The sequence below is a fragment of the Vigna unguiculata genome, chromosome 10 (genome assembly GCF_037176805.1).
Source record: "Vigna unguiculata cultivar grain cowpea cultivar isolate G323 ecotype 2 chromosome 10, ASM3717680v1, whole genome shotgun sequence".
NCBI classification, from domain to species: domain Eukaryota; kingdom Viridiplantae; phylum Streptophyta; class Magnoliopsida; order Fabales; family Fabaceae; genus Vigna; species Vigna unguiculata.
The window spans coordinates 20,066,169-20,081,219 of NC_140801.1; the positions used below are offsets into that span (position 1 = coordinate 20,066,169).

Below are 15,051 nucleotides of genomic sequence, written 5' to 3' on the forward strand. Positions count from 1 at the left end.
TCCTCTCTAGTCCGTGAGTAGATGAGAATATCATCTATGAACACTACCACGAATCTGTCCAGATATGGTTTGAAGATGCGGTTCATATAATCCATGAAGACAGCTTGAGCGTTGGTCACTCCAAAGGGCATCAACGACATATTCGTAATGTCTATATCTCGATCTAAAGGCTGTCTTCTGGACATCCTCTGACTTGACTAAGATCTGATGATAGCCAGACCTCAAGTCAATCTTGGAGAATACTCCTGCCCCTCTGAGCTGATCAAGCAAATCATCAATTCTCGGCAGTGGGTATTTGTTCTTTATCGTCAACTTGTTCAACTGCCGATAATCGACGCACAGCCGAGAACTTCCGTCTTTCTTCTTCACTAATAACACCGGGGCTCCCCATGGGGAAGCGCTAGGTCGAATGAATTTCTTCTCTAGCAGGTCTTCTATCTGATTCTTCAACTCTGCTAGTTCAACTGGTGCCATTCTGTATGGCACTGCCGACACTGGAGCCGCTCCAGGGATTAGATCAATTGAGAAATCTATATCCCGACTGGGTGGTAACTCAAGTATCTCGTCTGGAAATACGTCGGCATATTCGTCCACTACCGGTATCTTACTGATCTGCTCTTCTGTACTTATTTTCTTCTCTTGGGCCACTATCACAAAACAAGTCGACCCTCTCTTCATCTCTTTCACTGCCTCTCCAGACGTTACCAACTCTATCCCTTCTGTTTCTGGGAACACAATTCTGTGTCGTCCACAATCAAGCACCACATGGTTGATAGACAGCCAGTCCATTCCCAATATGACCTCCAATCCCTCCAAGGGCAAACAAACTAGATTCACCTTGAAGCGTCTGCCCTCTACCTCCATCAAGCATCCAACACAGGCTACATTTGTTGAAACCTGTCCAGATGCGGGTGTCGAGACTATCAACTCGCATCCAAGGTCACGAGTAGACAACCCCAATTTCTTCACGCAATCATGAGATATGAAGGAGTGCGAAGCTCCTGAATCGAATAGCACTAACACACTGTTACCAAAAAGTAGACAATGATCCAGAATCAGATTACCTGACCGGGTGGCCTCTGTGCTGGTCATGGCAAAAACCCGGCCTGCGGCTCTCGGTCTGTCGGAAGAGGATGGCTGAGGTCGTGATGCTGGTGTAGTCTTCCTATTAGGACATCTGTTGGCGAAATGTCCTGGCTGATCACAGGCATAGCACTTACGAGCGCCTATGCCACTGCCTCCGCTGCGTGCGGGTCTAGTACAATCTCGTTGCAGATGCTCACCCCCACAATTATAGCACCTCGGTCTCCACGAAGACGCGACTGGTCTACTGTAGGGCTTCTTCTGGACTCTGCCCTCAACACTATTCTTCTATGTGCGGTTGACCCGGCTGGGTCCCATCTCCAGCTGCTCTACGCTCTTGGCTTGCTCAACCAAGGTTGGGAACTCTCGCACCCTCAGTGGCACAATAAAACGCCTCAGTTCATGTTTGAGGCTGCCCTCAAACTTCCTACAGCGCCACTCTTCCGTCACCGTCTGGGAGTAGAATCTCGAGAGGTACTCAAACCTCTCCACATAGTCTTGCACTGATAGACTCCCTTGCTGTAGAGTGAGAAACTCTGCCTCGCGCTCATGTTTAGCGCTATCAGGGAAATACTTCTCCAGGAACCTCGTCCTTAAGTTAGCCCAAGTCACCTCTTCAGCTCTGTTTATCATCTGTTGCTGCATACTCATCCACCAATACTCAGCTTCAGTCACTAACAGGAAGGTGGCAAAATTTAGCTTCTGCGCCTCTGTGCACTCTATCACTCTGAATATTTTCTCACATTCACAAAGCCATGCGTCAGCCTCATCTGGGGTGGCTTTCGCAGTGAATTTAGCCGGCTTGTGACGCATAAAGTCCTCTATGGTCACTGGCCTAACAGGTGGGATCATAACCCTCGGTGGTGCTGCCACAGGCTGCATAGCATCCATCATCCTATGGATTGCATTAGCAATCTCATCAGCGCCAGCGGTATTTCTACGCCTTCTGTTCGCCATTGCCTGTACACGCCACATATTCAGGTGTTAAAATCAAACAGCTAAAGATTAAATTATACTCTATCATATTTAACATCCAGCACACATCAATCAATTTCACACAACAAACGTCAGCTTACTCCCCAGTTTGCCCCAAAAGCATCAAAACGTTTGCTCTGATACCAAATGTAACATCCCTAGGGAATATTACTTAAAAAATAAATAATAAAAGAAATAATTACATTAATAGTCATCTCGATAAAAATCCCAACGCGGGAAAAATTTAAACTCATTAAAATAGTGCGCCATAACTCATAACTAAATCCATAAAAGGTTACAAGTTACCAAAATTTGTATTTAAAAACATAAATTACAAATTAGCAAAACCCTAGCTCTAATCCCATGCTAGCCCTCACTCCGCCATCTGAGCATCCTCAGCACCACCTGTATCAACATCTGCTCCCGTGTAACGAATTACACGATCATCGCCACACACAAACAGAAAGGGTGAGCTGAGAAAATAAAATAACAACATATAGAACACCAGATAAATCATATACCCATCTTATTCATTATATATATAATTCTTGGCCAAGACCCTAACCCCAAGACTTAACAGTCTTCAAATCATACAATTGGTTAGCCTTGGACTCGGGAACATGATGCTCACACGAACCTGCCCGCTCGTGGTTCTGCCTCTACGAACCTCCCCGCTCGTAGTCCTACTCTACGGACCTGCCCGCCCGTAGTCCAACACATGTGATCCACCAGCCCCCGTACCTCCCCGCACGTGGCATCTCTCAACGTGAGCACGGAACATACGAACCTACCTCGCTCGTATCCCCACGTGAGAGTAACTTGATATGAACCTCCCCGCTCATATCATCACATGTCAATCACCATCCATGAACCTACCCGCTCATGGCACAGCATCTCCCGATCCAAGCAAAGCATCATCGTCAGTTAAAACAACACACCAGAAGGCAGAGAACAACAGCATTTCCGCCTGGCTCGGCCCACACGCCGCCAGGCGAAACTATTCTAGACCGCCTGGTGGTATTCACTCACTGCCAGGCGCCAGCGTCCTCCTAGACCCACTGTTTTCTCGTCATCGCCTGACGGACCTCACCGTGGCGCCAGGCGCCATCCCTTACAGGGTTCACTCACGCTACGTCTATCGCCTGGCGGTGATCAACAAGCCGTCAGGCGCCATATCAGAGGCATTCTGCAACTGATATTTGGCACTCCATTTTGGTTAATTCTACAGCCTAAGTTACTCGAAGAGCAACTCACCTTTTGGTCTCAGCACCCCATTCTGACTTATTGCCAATTCCCATCCTATTATAATGTCGTTATAGCCCAACCTCATCCTTCACACATTTCAACTAGAGATTTATTTATTCTTAAGTCATGTCATCAGGTCTTAATTCACAAGTTAACAGATCCTATTCCCATATCTCCCTTTTTCACAATCATACTCACTCATAAACCTCATATACTCAATTGACAGTTCATGTATCATTTCATCCTTCACTCTATCTTCCCACTCCTCTTGCCCATCTCACTCGAATTCTTAGTTCCAACTTTTCTACCATTCTTCTCAACCAACCCCTCTTCACTATCATTGACCCTCAACATCCACTAATAAGTTAGGTTCATGTTCAGATTCTATTAGCATCATAACATTCCAATTGCATTTTCCTCTCACTCATTACACTATATATAATCTTAATTCACTTCCTATCCCCTTTACTTTGTCTCTTTTCAAACCACCTTTCCTTTCCAACTCCCCACTCACAATTCTCTCCTCTCCACTATACCAACCTTTACAATCCCCAAGATTCTCTCTCTCCCTCTCTCTCTCACAGAACTCCCCTGTACATCACTCAATCAGGGATGCTACACGTCATCGCCTGGCGGATAGGACAGCCCCGCCAGGCGGCACACCAGAATCAGACCCTCTGCATGCGTTTTTGCACTCCCCACAAACCTATCTTGTTTTCCTCCTTCCCAGATAACCACCACACATACAGTTCCAACCTTTTCAACGTCCAGACTCAACAATATTATAATTATCACATTCCTCAATTTCAGTTAATTCCTAATCCACCCAACAATCCCACGTACAAAACCCCAATATGATCACAAACATTCCCACAAGAAGTATATGACAATAATCCATCACACAATTTTATACAATCATTTGACACTCAACAGTTCATTATATTCTTCCAATTTAGCATCAACGCCATCAAACAGAACACAATCAAGGTCGCGCCACCAGGCAGGAACTCATCGCCGCCAGGCGACTCAAACCAAAACAAGAACATACGCTCATCTCTGATGAGCCGCCTGGCGGTAAGGATCAAACCGCCAGGCGGTTTCTGGGAAAAACCCAGAAACCCAATCGAACAGTGCAGAAAAACAGGTGGAAGGCATGTAGTTTCGATCACCAAAGCATAATACAATGTATATGTATCTAAAGCATCGAAAGCAACTCCCCTTACCAGGAATTCGCGCTCCAAATTGAGATTCCCACTCTCCTTGCGCGCCTTTTCCCTTTGCTACAAGAACCACTCTAATCCTTCTCTCGCTGGCCCCCTTCACGCACCAGAAATTTCCCCTCTCCCTCTCAGAACTGTTTGCACCTTTCACAGACTGGTTTTTCCTCTCCTTCTCTCTTCTCTCTCAAGCTTAATGTGCCCTAATTATTCTCTATTTTACTAAAACGATTTTTATTAAATAAAAATATGGTTAAGGCCATTTCAATGGTTATCACCCATTATTTTTCAGCCCCCTCCTCATTGCCTCTCCAGTATCTGCTAGGTTTCCCAATCCTTTCATATTCATGCTCAAAGGAAATTTAGCAAAAAGAAAACTATTTAGTTCTCAACAAGGTTTGAACCCACACTCATGCACATACCAAACCAATGCCAAACCATTCAACCAACACATGTTTCATGATGACTCCCACAATTTTAAGGATTTATCATCATCCATACGCATTCCATATATAAACACACAAAAATGCATAATTTAAATAACACCCAAGTGGCACACATAGGACTCGAACCCAAGTCCTCACACACAAGAAAGTACTCTTAACCACTTGAGCTAGTACTTTTCCACGTCATAGTTCTCCACATTTATTACTTTAAATATTCTCATTACCCGTCCTAATTAAATAATTAATTAAATAACTATTTAATTTTCCCGGGTCTTACAACTACCGTCAGCTGAATAAGCTGACCATAAAGAATAAGTATCCGCTGCCGAGGATAGATGATCTGTTGGATCAACTGAGGGGAGCCGCAGTGTTCTCTAAGATTGACTTGAGGTCTGGATACCATCAGGTCTTAGTCAAACCGGAGGATGTGCAGAAGACGACGTTCAGATCACGCTACGGGCATTACGAGTATGTAGTGATGCCTTTCAGGGTGACAAATGCTTTTGCTATCTTTATGGGCTACATGAACAGGATTTCGACCGTACCTGGATCAGTTTGTTGTCGTGTTCATTGATGACATACTGATATATATCTGAGAGTGATGCTGGGAATTCTCAGAGAACATAAACTGTATGGGAAGCTGACGAAGTGTGACTTTTGGCTGGATGAGGTACAATTTTTGGGCCATGTCATCTCAGCTCAAGGTATAACGGTGGATCCAGCAAAGATTGAAATAGTGGTGAAGTAGGAAAGGCCACAGACTGTGACTGAGGTGAGGAGTTTCTTGGGCTTGGCAGGTTATTATAGACAATTTGTGGAGGGGTTCTCCAAGATGGTGAGTCCCTTGACTCAACTCACTAGAAAGGACCAGCCTTTCTCTTGCACTGACGAGTGTGAGAATTGTTTTGAGGATATGAAGAAGAGATTGACCACTGCGCCAATACTGGCTATTCCTGACACCACCAAGACGTTTGAGGTGTACTGTGATGCTTCCTACCAAGGTCTAGGTTGTGTGTTGATGCAGGAGAAATGACCTATTGCCTATGCATCTCGTCAGCTGAAGGTGCATGAGAAAAATTATCCTACTCACAACTTAGAATTGGCAGCGGTGGTTTTTGCTCTCAAAACATGGAGGCGCTACTTGTATGGGGCATAGTTTCAAGTATTCAGTGATCACAAGAGCTTGAAATAATTGTTTGATCAGAAGGAATTGAATATGAGGCAGAGGCGCTGGATGGAATACCTGAAGGACTACGACTTTGAACTATTATACCATCCTGGTAAGGCTAATGTTGTAGCAGACGCTTTGAGCAGGAAGAAATCTCATGTGTCGGCCATGATGATTAAGGAGTTGGAGTTAATCGAGAAGTTGCGAGATATGAATCTGGGATTGGATATGGAGACAGATCACATACAATGCAGCATGTTGAGGATCACTAATGAATTCTTGGATGAGGTTCGGGTGGAACAGGGTAAGGACCAGGAATTGCAGTATATCATTAGTGAGTTGGGCACAGAGAAGAGGAAAGACTTCAGGATGGGTAGAGATGGCATCCTACGATTCAGAGAGAGGGTGTGTATACCCAGCAGTCGGGTACTGAGGAAAATGCTCTTGGATGAAGGGCATAAAAGTAGTCTTAGCATACACCCAGGTATGACTAAGATGTACAAGGACTTGAAGGCGACTTTCTGGTGGACTGGTATGAAAACTGATGTGGCAAACTATGTGGCATCTTATCTAGTGTGTCAGAAAGCGAAAATAGAGCATCAGAGGCCAGGTGGTACGTTAAAGCCTCTTGAGATTCCTCAGTGGAAATGGGACAACATTTCCATGGATTTTGTTACTCATCTACCGAGGTCAATGATGGGGCACGATTCTATATGGGTAATAGTGGATCGATTGACGAAGTGCGCTCACTTTCTACCTATTAATCAGAAGATGTCCCTAGATAAGCTGACAAAGTTGTACGTCAGGGAGATAGTCCGATTACATGGTGTGCCTGAGAGTATCATATCGGATAGAGATCCGAGGTTTACCTCGAGGTTCTGGCAGTCGTTGCAGAACACATTGGGTACTCAGTTGAAGATGAGCTCGGCATATCATCCTCAGACGGATGGCCAGTCTGAGAGAACCATACAGTCTCTGGAGGACTTATTGAGAACGTGTGTTCTGGATCACCTCGGGACTTGGAGTGATGTGCTACCACTAGTGGAGTTCACTTATAATAACAGCTACCATTCCAACATCGGGATGGCACCGTATGAGGCCTTGTATGGCAGGAGGTGTCGAACATCTTTGCGTTGGCAGTAGGATGGGGAAGCTGTGGTACTTGGTCCACAGTTCTTACAACACACCACTCAGAAGGTAAGGGTAATATAGGAACGGATGCGTGTAACTCAGAGTCAGCAGAAATCCTACGCAGATAAGAGGAGGAGGCCACTCGAGTTTAAGGCTGATGACCACGTATTTCTCAGAGTTACACCTACAACAGGTATTGGGAGAGCGTTGAAGTCGAGGAAGTTGACCCCTCGATTCATCGGTCCATATCAGATTACAAGGCGAATTGGACCGGTGGCGTATGAGATTGCATTGTCACCTCACTTGGGAAACCTACATAATGTTTTCCACGTATCACAGTTGAGAAAGTACGTGGCGGATCCTACTCATGTGCTGGAGCAGGATGATGTTCAGGTGCATGAGAACCTGACTTTGGGAGTTGGACCGGTGAGGATTCTAGATTCTCAAGTCAAACGGCTTAGAGGGAAGGAGATTCGGACTGTGAAGGTTCTCTGGGATGAGGAAACTCAAGAGATGACTTGGGAGATGGAAGATCTCATGAGGAAGTCCTATCCTCACCTCTTTACTGGTAAGTTTTATTTTCGAGGACGAAAACTTTTAAAGGTGGGGGAATTGTAAGACCCGGGAAAATTAATTAATTAAATAATTAATTGATTAATAAATGCGGGTAGAAGACGCCTTTATGGCATTAATTGTTGTTTAATGTGATGTGGAAAAATACTAGCTCAAGTGGTTGAGAGTACTTTGATTGTGTGAGAGGACTTGGGTTCGAGTCCTAAGTATGCCAATTCTGTGTGATTGTTTTGTTATTGATTTTTAAGGATATGTATGAGTATGTGATTGGTATTGTAAACTATTGTTAATCTGTGAGTATAACCAGATGTGAATTGACATAGTGGTTGTGCTTTAGCCTTATGAGTGGAAGGTCATGGGTTCAAACCTTGGTGGGCAAAGAATAAGCTTTATTTTTACTAACTAATAGTTGTGGTATGAATGTGAAGGGGTAAAAAAAAGCTTAGCAGGATGGGGCAGCCAAGGGGGCTAGGAAATTACCAAATAAGTAAACTTGAAGGGTTATTAAAAGCCCAAACTCGTATTATTTTTAGAACCCTTAATTAAGACACCTATAAAAGGCCATTTTAAAGGAAAAGAAGGGTTTTGGCAGTGCTGTGAATTGGCCTTTGAGAGGAGCACGAGTTCTGAGGTTGAGGGAAGAGAATTGGAGGTTGAATTGAGAGGGTTTTGGAACAAAGGAGTGGGCAATAAAGGAGGAATTTCTTTTTACCCAAATTGCATCAAGAAGTTCAGGTTAGGGGAGCTGTATTTTAAGTATGTGAATTTTATGATGTGAATTGTGGTTCTGTGTTATTGCTGTCTCGATTGGAATATGATGGTAGTAAATTCGTGCCTGAATAATCAAATTAATGAATGGGTTGGATGGTTATAGGTTGAAGAATCTTTTATGCATTGCATATTTTGGGTGTCGAGAATGAGGGTTTTGGTTAATGTAAGTGTGAATTGTGCTTTGAACTAGGTTATGACCCTCTATTGTTTGGCATGAATTGGAATGTGGTTGGGTATGATTTCGGATGGTTTGTGTGCGTAAACAGAGGGAAACTCTGCAAGCCTCGCCCAAGCGAGGTCATCTCGTCTAAGCGAGAGTTGCAGAACCTCGTTTTTGGCCTTGTGCTGCGTTTCTCGCCTAGGCAAATGGTTTCAGGTTTGAGCGACAAACACTCTCGCTTAGGCGAGAATGGCTCGCCTAAGCGAGATCGCAAGGAAGGGTGCTCATGTTGAGCGCGACTTCTCGTTCAGGCGAGGAGTTTGGTGTGTTGAGCGAGTTTGGTCTCGCTCAGGCGAGGTCATGACCTCGCCTAAGCGAGATGTCTTGGTCATGTGTGGTGTTTTGATTGTATTTTAGCCCAGGCGTGATGGGAATGGAGGTTTGGGCGAACGTGTGGCTCGCCCAGGCGAGTGGATCTCGCCTGAGCGAGATGGTGTGTTTTGGTTGCTGAGTTAAACTCGCTCAGGCGAGGTGGACTAGCCTAAGCGAGATTGAGGGTCTAGCTTGGGCGAGGGGTCCCTAGCCTAAGCGAGTTTATGCGATTTGGTTGTTATACCATGTTTCTGTGTGCTTGTGAGTGTATTTGGTTGTTATACCATGGTTAGATTGTATATGCATGTGTTGTGGTGTGTGGGCTTGAAGGATTAAGTCCATTAGGGGTCTGGGACGTGCTCGGTGGTTGGACACATGGTGGGCATGGAACTGGTTGAGTTCCCGTCGGCTACTAGTGGGCGAGGAGTCCTTAGTATGGTGATTGCATGTGTCAGGCGCACGATGGGCAAGGAACTGTTATGTTCCCATCGGCTACTATTGGCCGAGGAGTCCATAGTATGGTGATTGCGTGCGTGCCAAGGTCCAGGTGTGAGACTTGGATGTTTTACTACAGACGAGGAGTCTGTAGGGCAGGACTATGAGCGAGATACGCTCATAGGGTTGGACCACGAATGAGTTAGTTTCGTGGGAACACAGGGAAGTCCCAAGACTTAGTTCATGCATATGGCTCATGACGGACTATGAGGTCATGGTTTGGGTGATTTGGAAATTATGAAGTTAATTATGTTATTTTGGGTTGGGGAACATAATTATATTCATGTTTTGTTTATATATTGTGCATAGCTTACCCTTTCTGTGTGTGTGGCGATGATCGGATAACTTGTTATCCGGGAGCAGATGGTGTGACAGGTGGGCCAGGAGATGCTTAGACTTGGAGCGAGGGCTAGCATGGGATATTTTGTAGATACATATGTATACGTTTACTATTTTGTTTTTGAGAATATTATGTAAACCCGGCAGGAGCCGTTGACTTGTATTTCAGTTTTATATGTATGGACTCCTGGTTTGTGACAGTTATGTTAAAGTTTTAAATTTCTCGCGTTTTTTGGGGAAATGGTTTTATTAAATGCGATCTATGTTTTATCTTGGATTTTATTTATTAAATTTTTAGTAATATTTCTTAGGGATGTTACAGAAAGTGTCGAGTTTTGTTTAGATTACATGGCAAAAGCAAAACCTATAGGAGTTCCTTAGAGATCATGGTTAAACAGATGTTCTATAAGTAATAGCATCTGAGGTGTGAGTGTGGTTAGTAAAGATCGCGAAGAGTTGTTGCAAGCACACCTATACATATTGAACAACATAGATGAGGTAATGTTTTACTTATCTGCACACAAAGTCATTGTGAAAGAGAACAATCCAAGACAATCGGAGAAATGGCATTTGATGGAGCATAATAGAACATTCATGCCTTGGTTTAAATCTAAGGTTTGGAAAGATTCGCAATGTTCTGAGACTTTGATGTGGTTAGCGAATGGATTGAAATTTGATGTCATTTGTTGTACATGTTATGAAATCAATAATTGCATATGCTATATGAAGTCTCTGGATGATAAAAGCACAGTACAAAATAGTGGAGTCAGTCTTGAAGCTGAGTTGCTACAATTTCTACATCTAAAGATCAAAATCTTGTATTTGGATCAATGACATACTATGGTGTAATACAAGAGACATGGGAGGTTGATTATACCATGTTTATTATTCCACTGCTCAAATGTAAATGGGTTGACAATAAGAGTGGTGTCAAAATGGATGAATCAGGAAAGACTCTAGTTGATTTTCGAAAAGTGGGTTATCAAGACGAGCCATTTATCATGGCACAAAAAACATCTCAAGTTTTCTATGTTAAAGATCCTACATCTGAATGTTGGTTTGTCGCTCTTCAGGGGAAAAAGCAGTTTGATCCTAATGAAGAGAATCTGAGTGATTTTAATATTGTTGTCACCCACCCATTTAGAAGAACGATCAATGTTGATGAAATCCCTCTAGTTGGTGATGTACAAGCAATTCAAGAAGATCACAATGAAGGAATATACATATGACCAATCAATAACTTTATGTATGAATTTTGTGTTCTTGTTAAAATTTAGTTGTTTTGTTAAATAATTTTTTATATGTGATTTTATATGTTGCTTATTAATGTTTTGTGATGTTTTCATTTCATAGATATATGGCTGAACATCATAGTTCATCAGAGGATGAAACACCCGCTAAGAGACCCACTAGAGGAGCCACTAGGTTGAGACAACTCTTGATTAGAAGAGTTAATGGTCAAAAAACACCTATTGATATTAACATCGACACTAGAATGCCTAGTGGTCATTATGCGGACATCTTCAAAAGCTATTTAGGAATGTTGGCATGAGAGAGAATATCAATCCTTACTCCATCTTTTGATCATGTCACTAAAGTTAATCGGGAAATGATATGGCAGGATTTATTGGTAACTAATATTAATGTTATTAACGTTATACTTTGATTTTGTTGATAATATGTTAAATATTATTGATGACATTTTCTATATTGCAGCTAACATTTGAAATTCTAAATGTGGCGAGGCTTAAACAAAAATGTTTGTCATCGGTGGTTGAGAAATTTTGTGGTTTTAAGACCAAGTTGACGTCTAGGTATGTCTTTGGATCTAAAAAGAATGAAAATCCATTGTTGAAATATACTTGGATTGATGAAGACATATGGCGTCAGTTTTTGAGCTTCGGACATCTGAGGGATGACAGATATGTTTATTTGAAATCATCAATTGCACAATTGATAATTATGCAAAATTTGAACTAATTCATAAAGTGAGTTTTATATGTTACATGAAAAGAGAAAAAAAAGACTTAAAGCATAAGTGCTCAAAATAAAAACCCGCACATATTGTCTCGTGGTGGGTATAGAAAACTTGAAGAGAAGATAATGTTAGAAAAGAAAAAATCAAGGCCCTCACCTTTGAGGGTGAAGATACTGAGCCTCCTCCAGCACCATCACGTCATCAAAAGTGGAAGTTAGCCCGTCTATGCATATCGGGTAACTACACTTCTGAATCTGCACGATAAATCTCTAAGAAAATTGAAAGATACAATTCTTATCTAAATAGCTCGTTCATGTTTTATATTGTATTATTTTTTATAAAGTTTTTTGTTACATTTTAGGATTCGTTGGTTGAGTAGAGCTCCCAAGGAGGATTAACTCCAGAAGGTCATCATGACATACTTGATGCTGCAATTGGACGGCCTGAGCACCCTAGACGTGTGTGGGGTGCTGGATCAGGATTTGGCATACGCCAATTTTTTGGATCCTCCTCTCGTTAGTCTTCATGCAATCATGGTGCTGATTCTGAAGAAAGAATGCAAGAAATAATCACTACGAGGGCGAGAGAAGAACTTATGCGCCAATTTGAGCATTATGGCATTCGTTCGCTAGTGGATTCTCCGCCAGAACTAGACCTATTTGTGCCTCCCATGGGTAAATCTGTTTTCTATAAGTTATGAATTGACTAAATGATATTTAATAAAATAATTGAATAACATTAATAAATTGTTGACTCTAACAGGTAGAAGCGGAAATGGGAGTTATTCAGCTCCACCCGGGGATGACATGGATGACACTCATCCATGTCAGCTATATATTTGGGATGGTAGAGAGAAGACACTAGTGGCTCATGGAAAAGTATTTGAGGCAGCCACAGTTCTTCATGTCATGGAGTTATCAAAGGATGAGGTTAAGGTCACGGTAGAGGAGGTTCTCGTGTCGTTTGCTTTGGTTCCTATGCCAACAGATGAGGTATATACTATGGCACAAGCATTCCAATGTTTCCTCGCCTGACCTAGAGATTTGGTTATTTCTGACCCCCCGGTACAGACTCTTAAACCCATCATATACTAAATTTTAAGTTTATATGTTTATTATATTCAAACTTAAATTATATTCCATTTTAACTGAAATTGCATCAATATAGGAAAAACCTCAACCAAAGAAGATTCTTCTCTCTTTGGACGATCCTCTTGATGCATTGCTCCAACTTGCAAAAATCATAGATGATAAGCCGATGCAGGTTCCTTGGGATGCTAACATTTTTGGGACAAACCTTGAGATCCCACTTTACTTGCATTCCTAAGATGTCAAGGAGCTTGCACAGGGACAAGAGGAACTGAACATTACCATTATTCAGTTATGGATGATGTAAGTCTTTCAGTCATTATATATAGTTATTTGATATATTTATTTATTTACTTATATCAAATTAATTTTATGTTTAGGTATTTGTCTGGTGTCACTGAAACTATGGGGTTGAATGATCTATATGTGTTTGTAGACCCCCAACTCACTCATGAAGGCAATAAGTTTGATGACATCCAATCATATGTGACCGGATGCTTTCAATGCGGAAAAGAAATTTATTTTGTCCCTTATGTTGCAGGGTAAGTCATTTTTGTTAACTTATGAATATAATCTATCATTTTAATGCATAACAATAAATTTATTTTCTTCTTAGGCGTCATTGGCAGTTACTTGTGGTTTCCCTAAAGGAGAACCTTGATGTGTGGTTATGCTCTTTGCACCGCCCTCCCCCCAACCATCTTAGACAAGTGATAGATTGGTAAGAAACCTCAATCTCAATCTTATGAATATGACATGTTATATAAAAGTATCCTAACTTATTCCCTTTATCATAGTTCAATTGTTGGACATAACATGTTGTTAGGGAGATCAACGACTAAGGCAAAATGTCTTGCATGGTGTTCCCTCCAGGTTTGATGTTTCTATCCATATATTTATAATTGTTTGATTTGATTTTCTTCCTTAATTAATTTTAATGTTGTTGATATAATGTAGTGTAATAGACAAACCGTCTCATATGAGTGCGATTACTATATAATGCAATGGATGACAACCATTGTGTGTGCTCGTATTACAACTAATTGGGAAATGATAATATATATTTGAATTAAAGCAATTACTTTGCAATATACTAAATTTTTCTTTCTATATACTAACTTAAGTTAATGTCTTATTTTGCAGACATTCAAGAGTCCTGTGCCAATTCCCGCGAAGTCCATAAAGTTTGGTAGGATAGCATGTGCAAACTTCATAATTCAAATGTACAATAGTATTGATTATGATATGTGTATTTGGATTGTAAATATTCCAACTATCTTTTAAATGTTTTTGGATTGTGGATGTTTGAGAACATATTCTGTTCTGGTTTGTGTTGGTCTATGAAAAAAATATGCAGGTTTAAATGTGGGAATAACAATAAAACAGAAAATTTATTTAAAAATAATAGTAGAATAGGCCTCGGTTCTTACCAAGATCGAAGCAAAAGGGGGGTATATGGCCTCAGTTCGTACTATAATCAAGGCCAAAGGCTCTGCGAAATTTTTAATTAAAAAAAATTGTGAATCTATGGCTTCAGTTCTCGCAGACTCGAGGCAGAAAAGCCCTTCTATGGCTCCAGTCCCTTTGCAACCGAAGCAGAAAAGTGCCTCAATGGCCTTGGGTGGTAACCGGGGCCCAAAGGCACCCCCTTTTGGCCTCGCCCCATTATGCCTCAGTTCTAAAACCGAGGTAGAATGACGAAAATAACTGGGGCCAAAAGTCCTTACTGAACTAGTGATAGTTCTCTCCTCCCTCCTTTCCTTTCAAAGTTATCTTGTAATAAAGGGCATTCACTCATGCTAGGTATTAAAACCTCATGCTTGAATTGTAAATTAATTTGTAGTTTCATGCTATAATAATTTATTATTGAAAACTTCTCTAGGATATTAAGATTCATGATTCTCACACATTCACACACATAAATCATAATAGGATACTAACTTTGATTTAAGAGAGATCCAATGAGAATGCGTTCTTCAATCTCTTCTCCAATCTCCTTTTCCCAATCTA

General features: G+C 41.7%; 2 protein-coding genes across 2 annotated transcripts; one reads left to right on the top strand and one right to left on the bottom strand.

The window, feature by feature from the left end:
- Nucleotides 1-1,371: 1,371 nt before the first annotated feature.
- Nucleotides 1,372-2,040, bottom strand: LOC114165312 (uncharacterized). Its single transcript, XM_028049962.1, has one exon. The coding sequence runs from the start codon at nucleotides 2,038-2,040 to the stop codon at nucleotides 1,372-1,374; it is 669 nt and encodes a 222-aa protein (XP_027905763.1).
- A 5,312-nt stretch (nucleotides 2,041-7,352) lies between these two features.
- On the top strand, nucleotides 7,353-9,062 carry LOC114165314 (uncharacterized). The gene is made up of 2 exons (XM_028049964.1): nucleotides 7,353-7,833; nucleotides 8,800-9,062. Exons 1-2 carry the CDS (start codon nucleotides 7,353-7,355, stop codon nucleotides 9,060-9,062), a joined length of 744 nt encoding a protein of 247 aa, XP_027905765.1.
- Nucleotides 9,063-15,051: the final 5,989 nt, after the last annotated feature.

Excerpts from the sequence above, each read along its gene's own strand:
- LOC114165314 (XM_028049964.1), top strand. The coding sequence starts at position 7,353 with ATGCGTGTAACTCAGAGTCAGCAGAAATCCTACGCAGATAAGAGGAGG. Across the intron at positions 7,834-8,799 it reads CTATCCTCACCTCTTTACTG|GTTATGACCCTCTATTGTTT; the intron begins GTAAGTTTTATT and ends GCTTTGAACTAG.
- LOC114165312 (XM_028049962.1), bottom strand. The coding sequence starts at position 2,040 with ATGGCGAACAGAAGGCGTAGAAATACCGCTGGCGCTGATGAGATTGCT.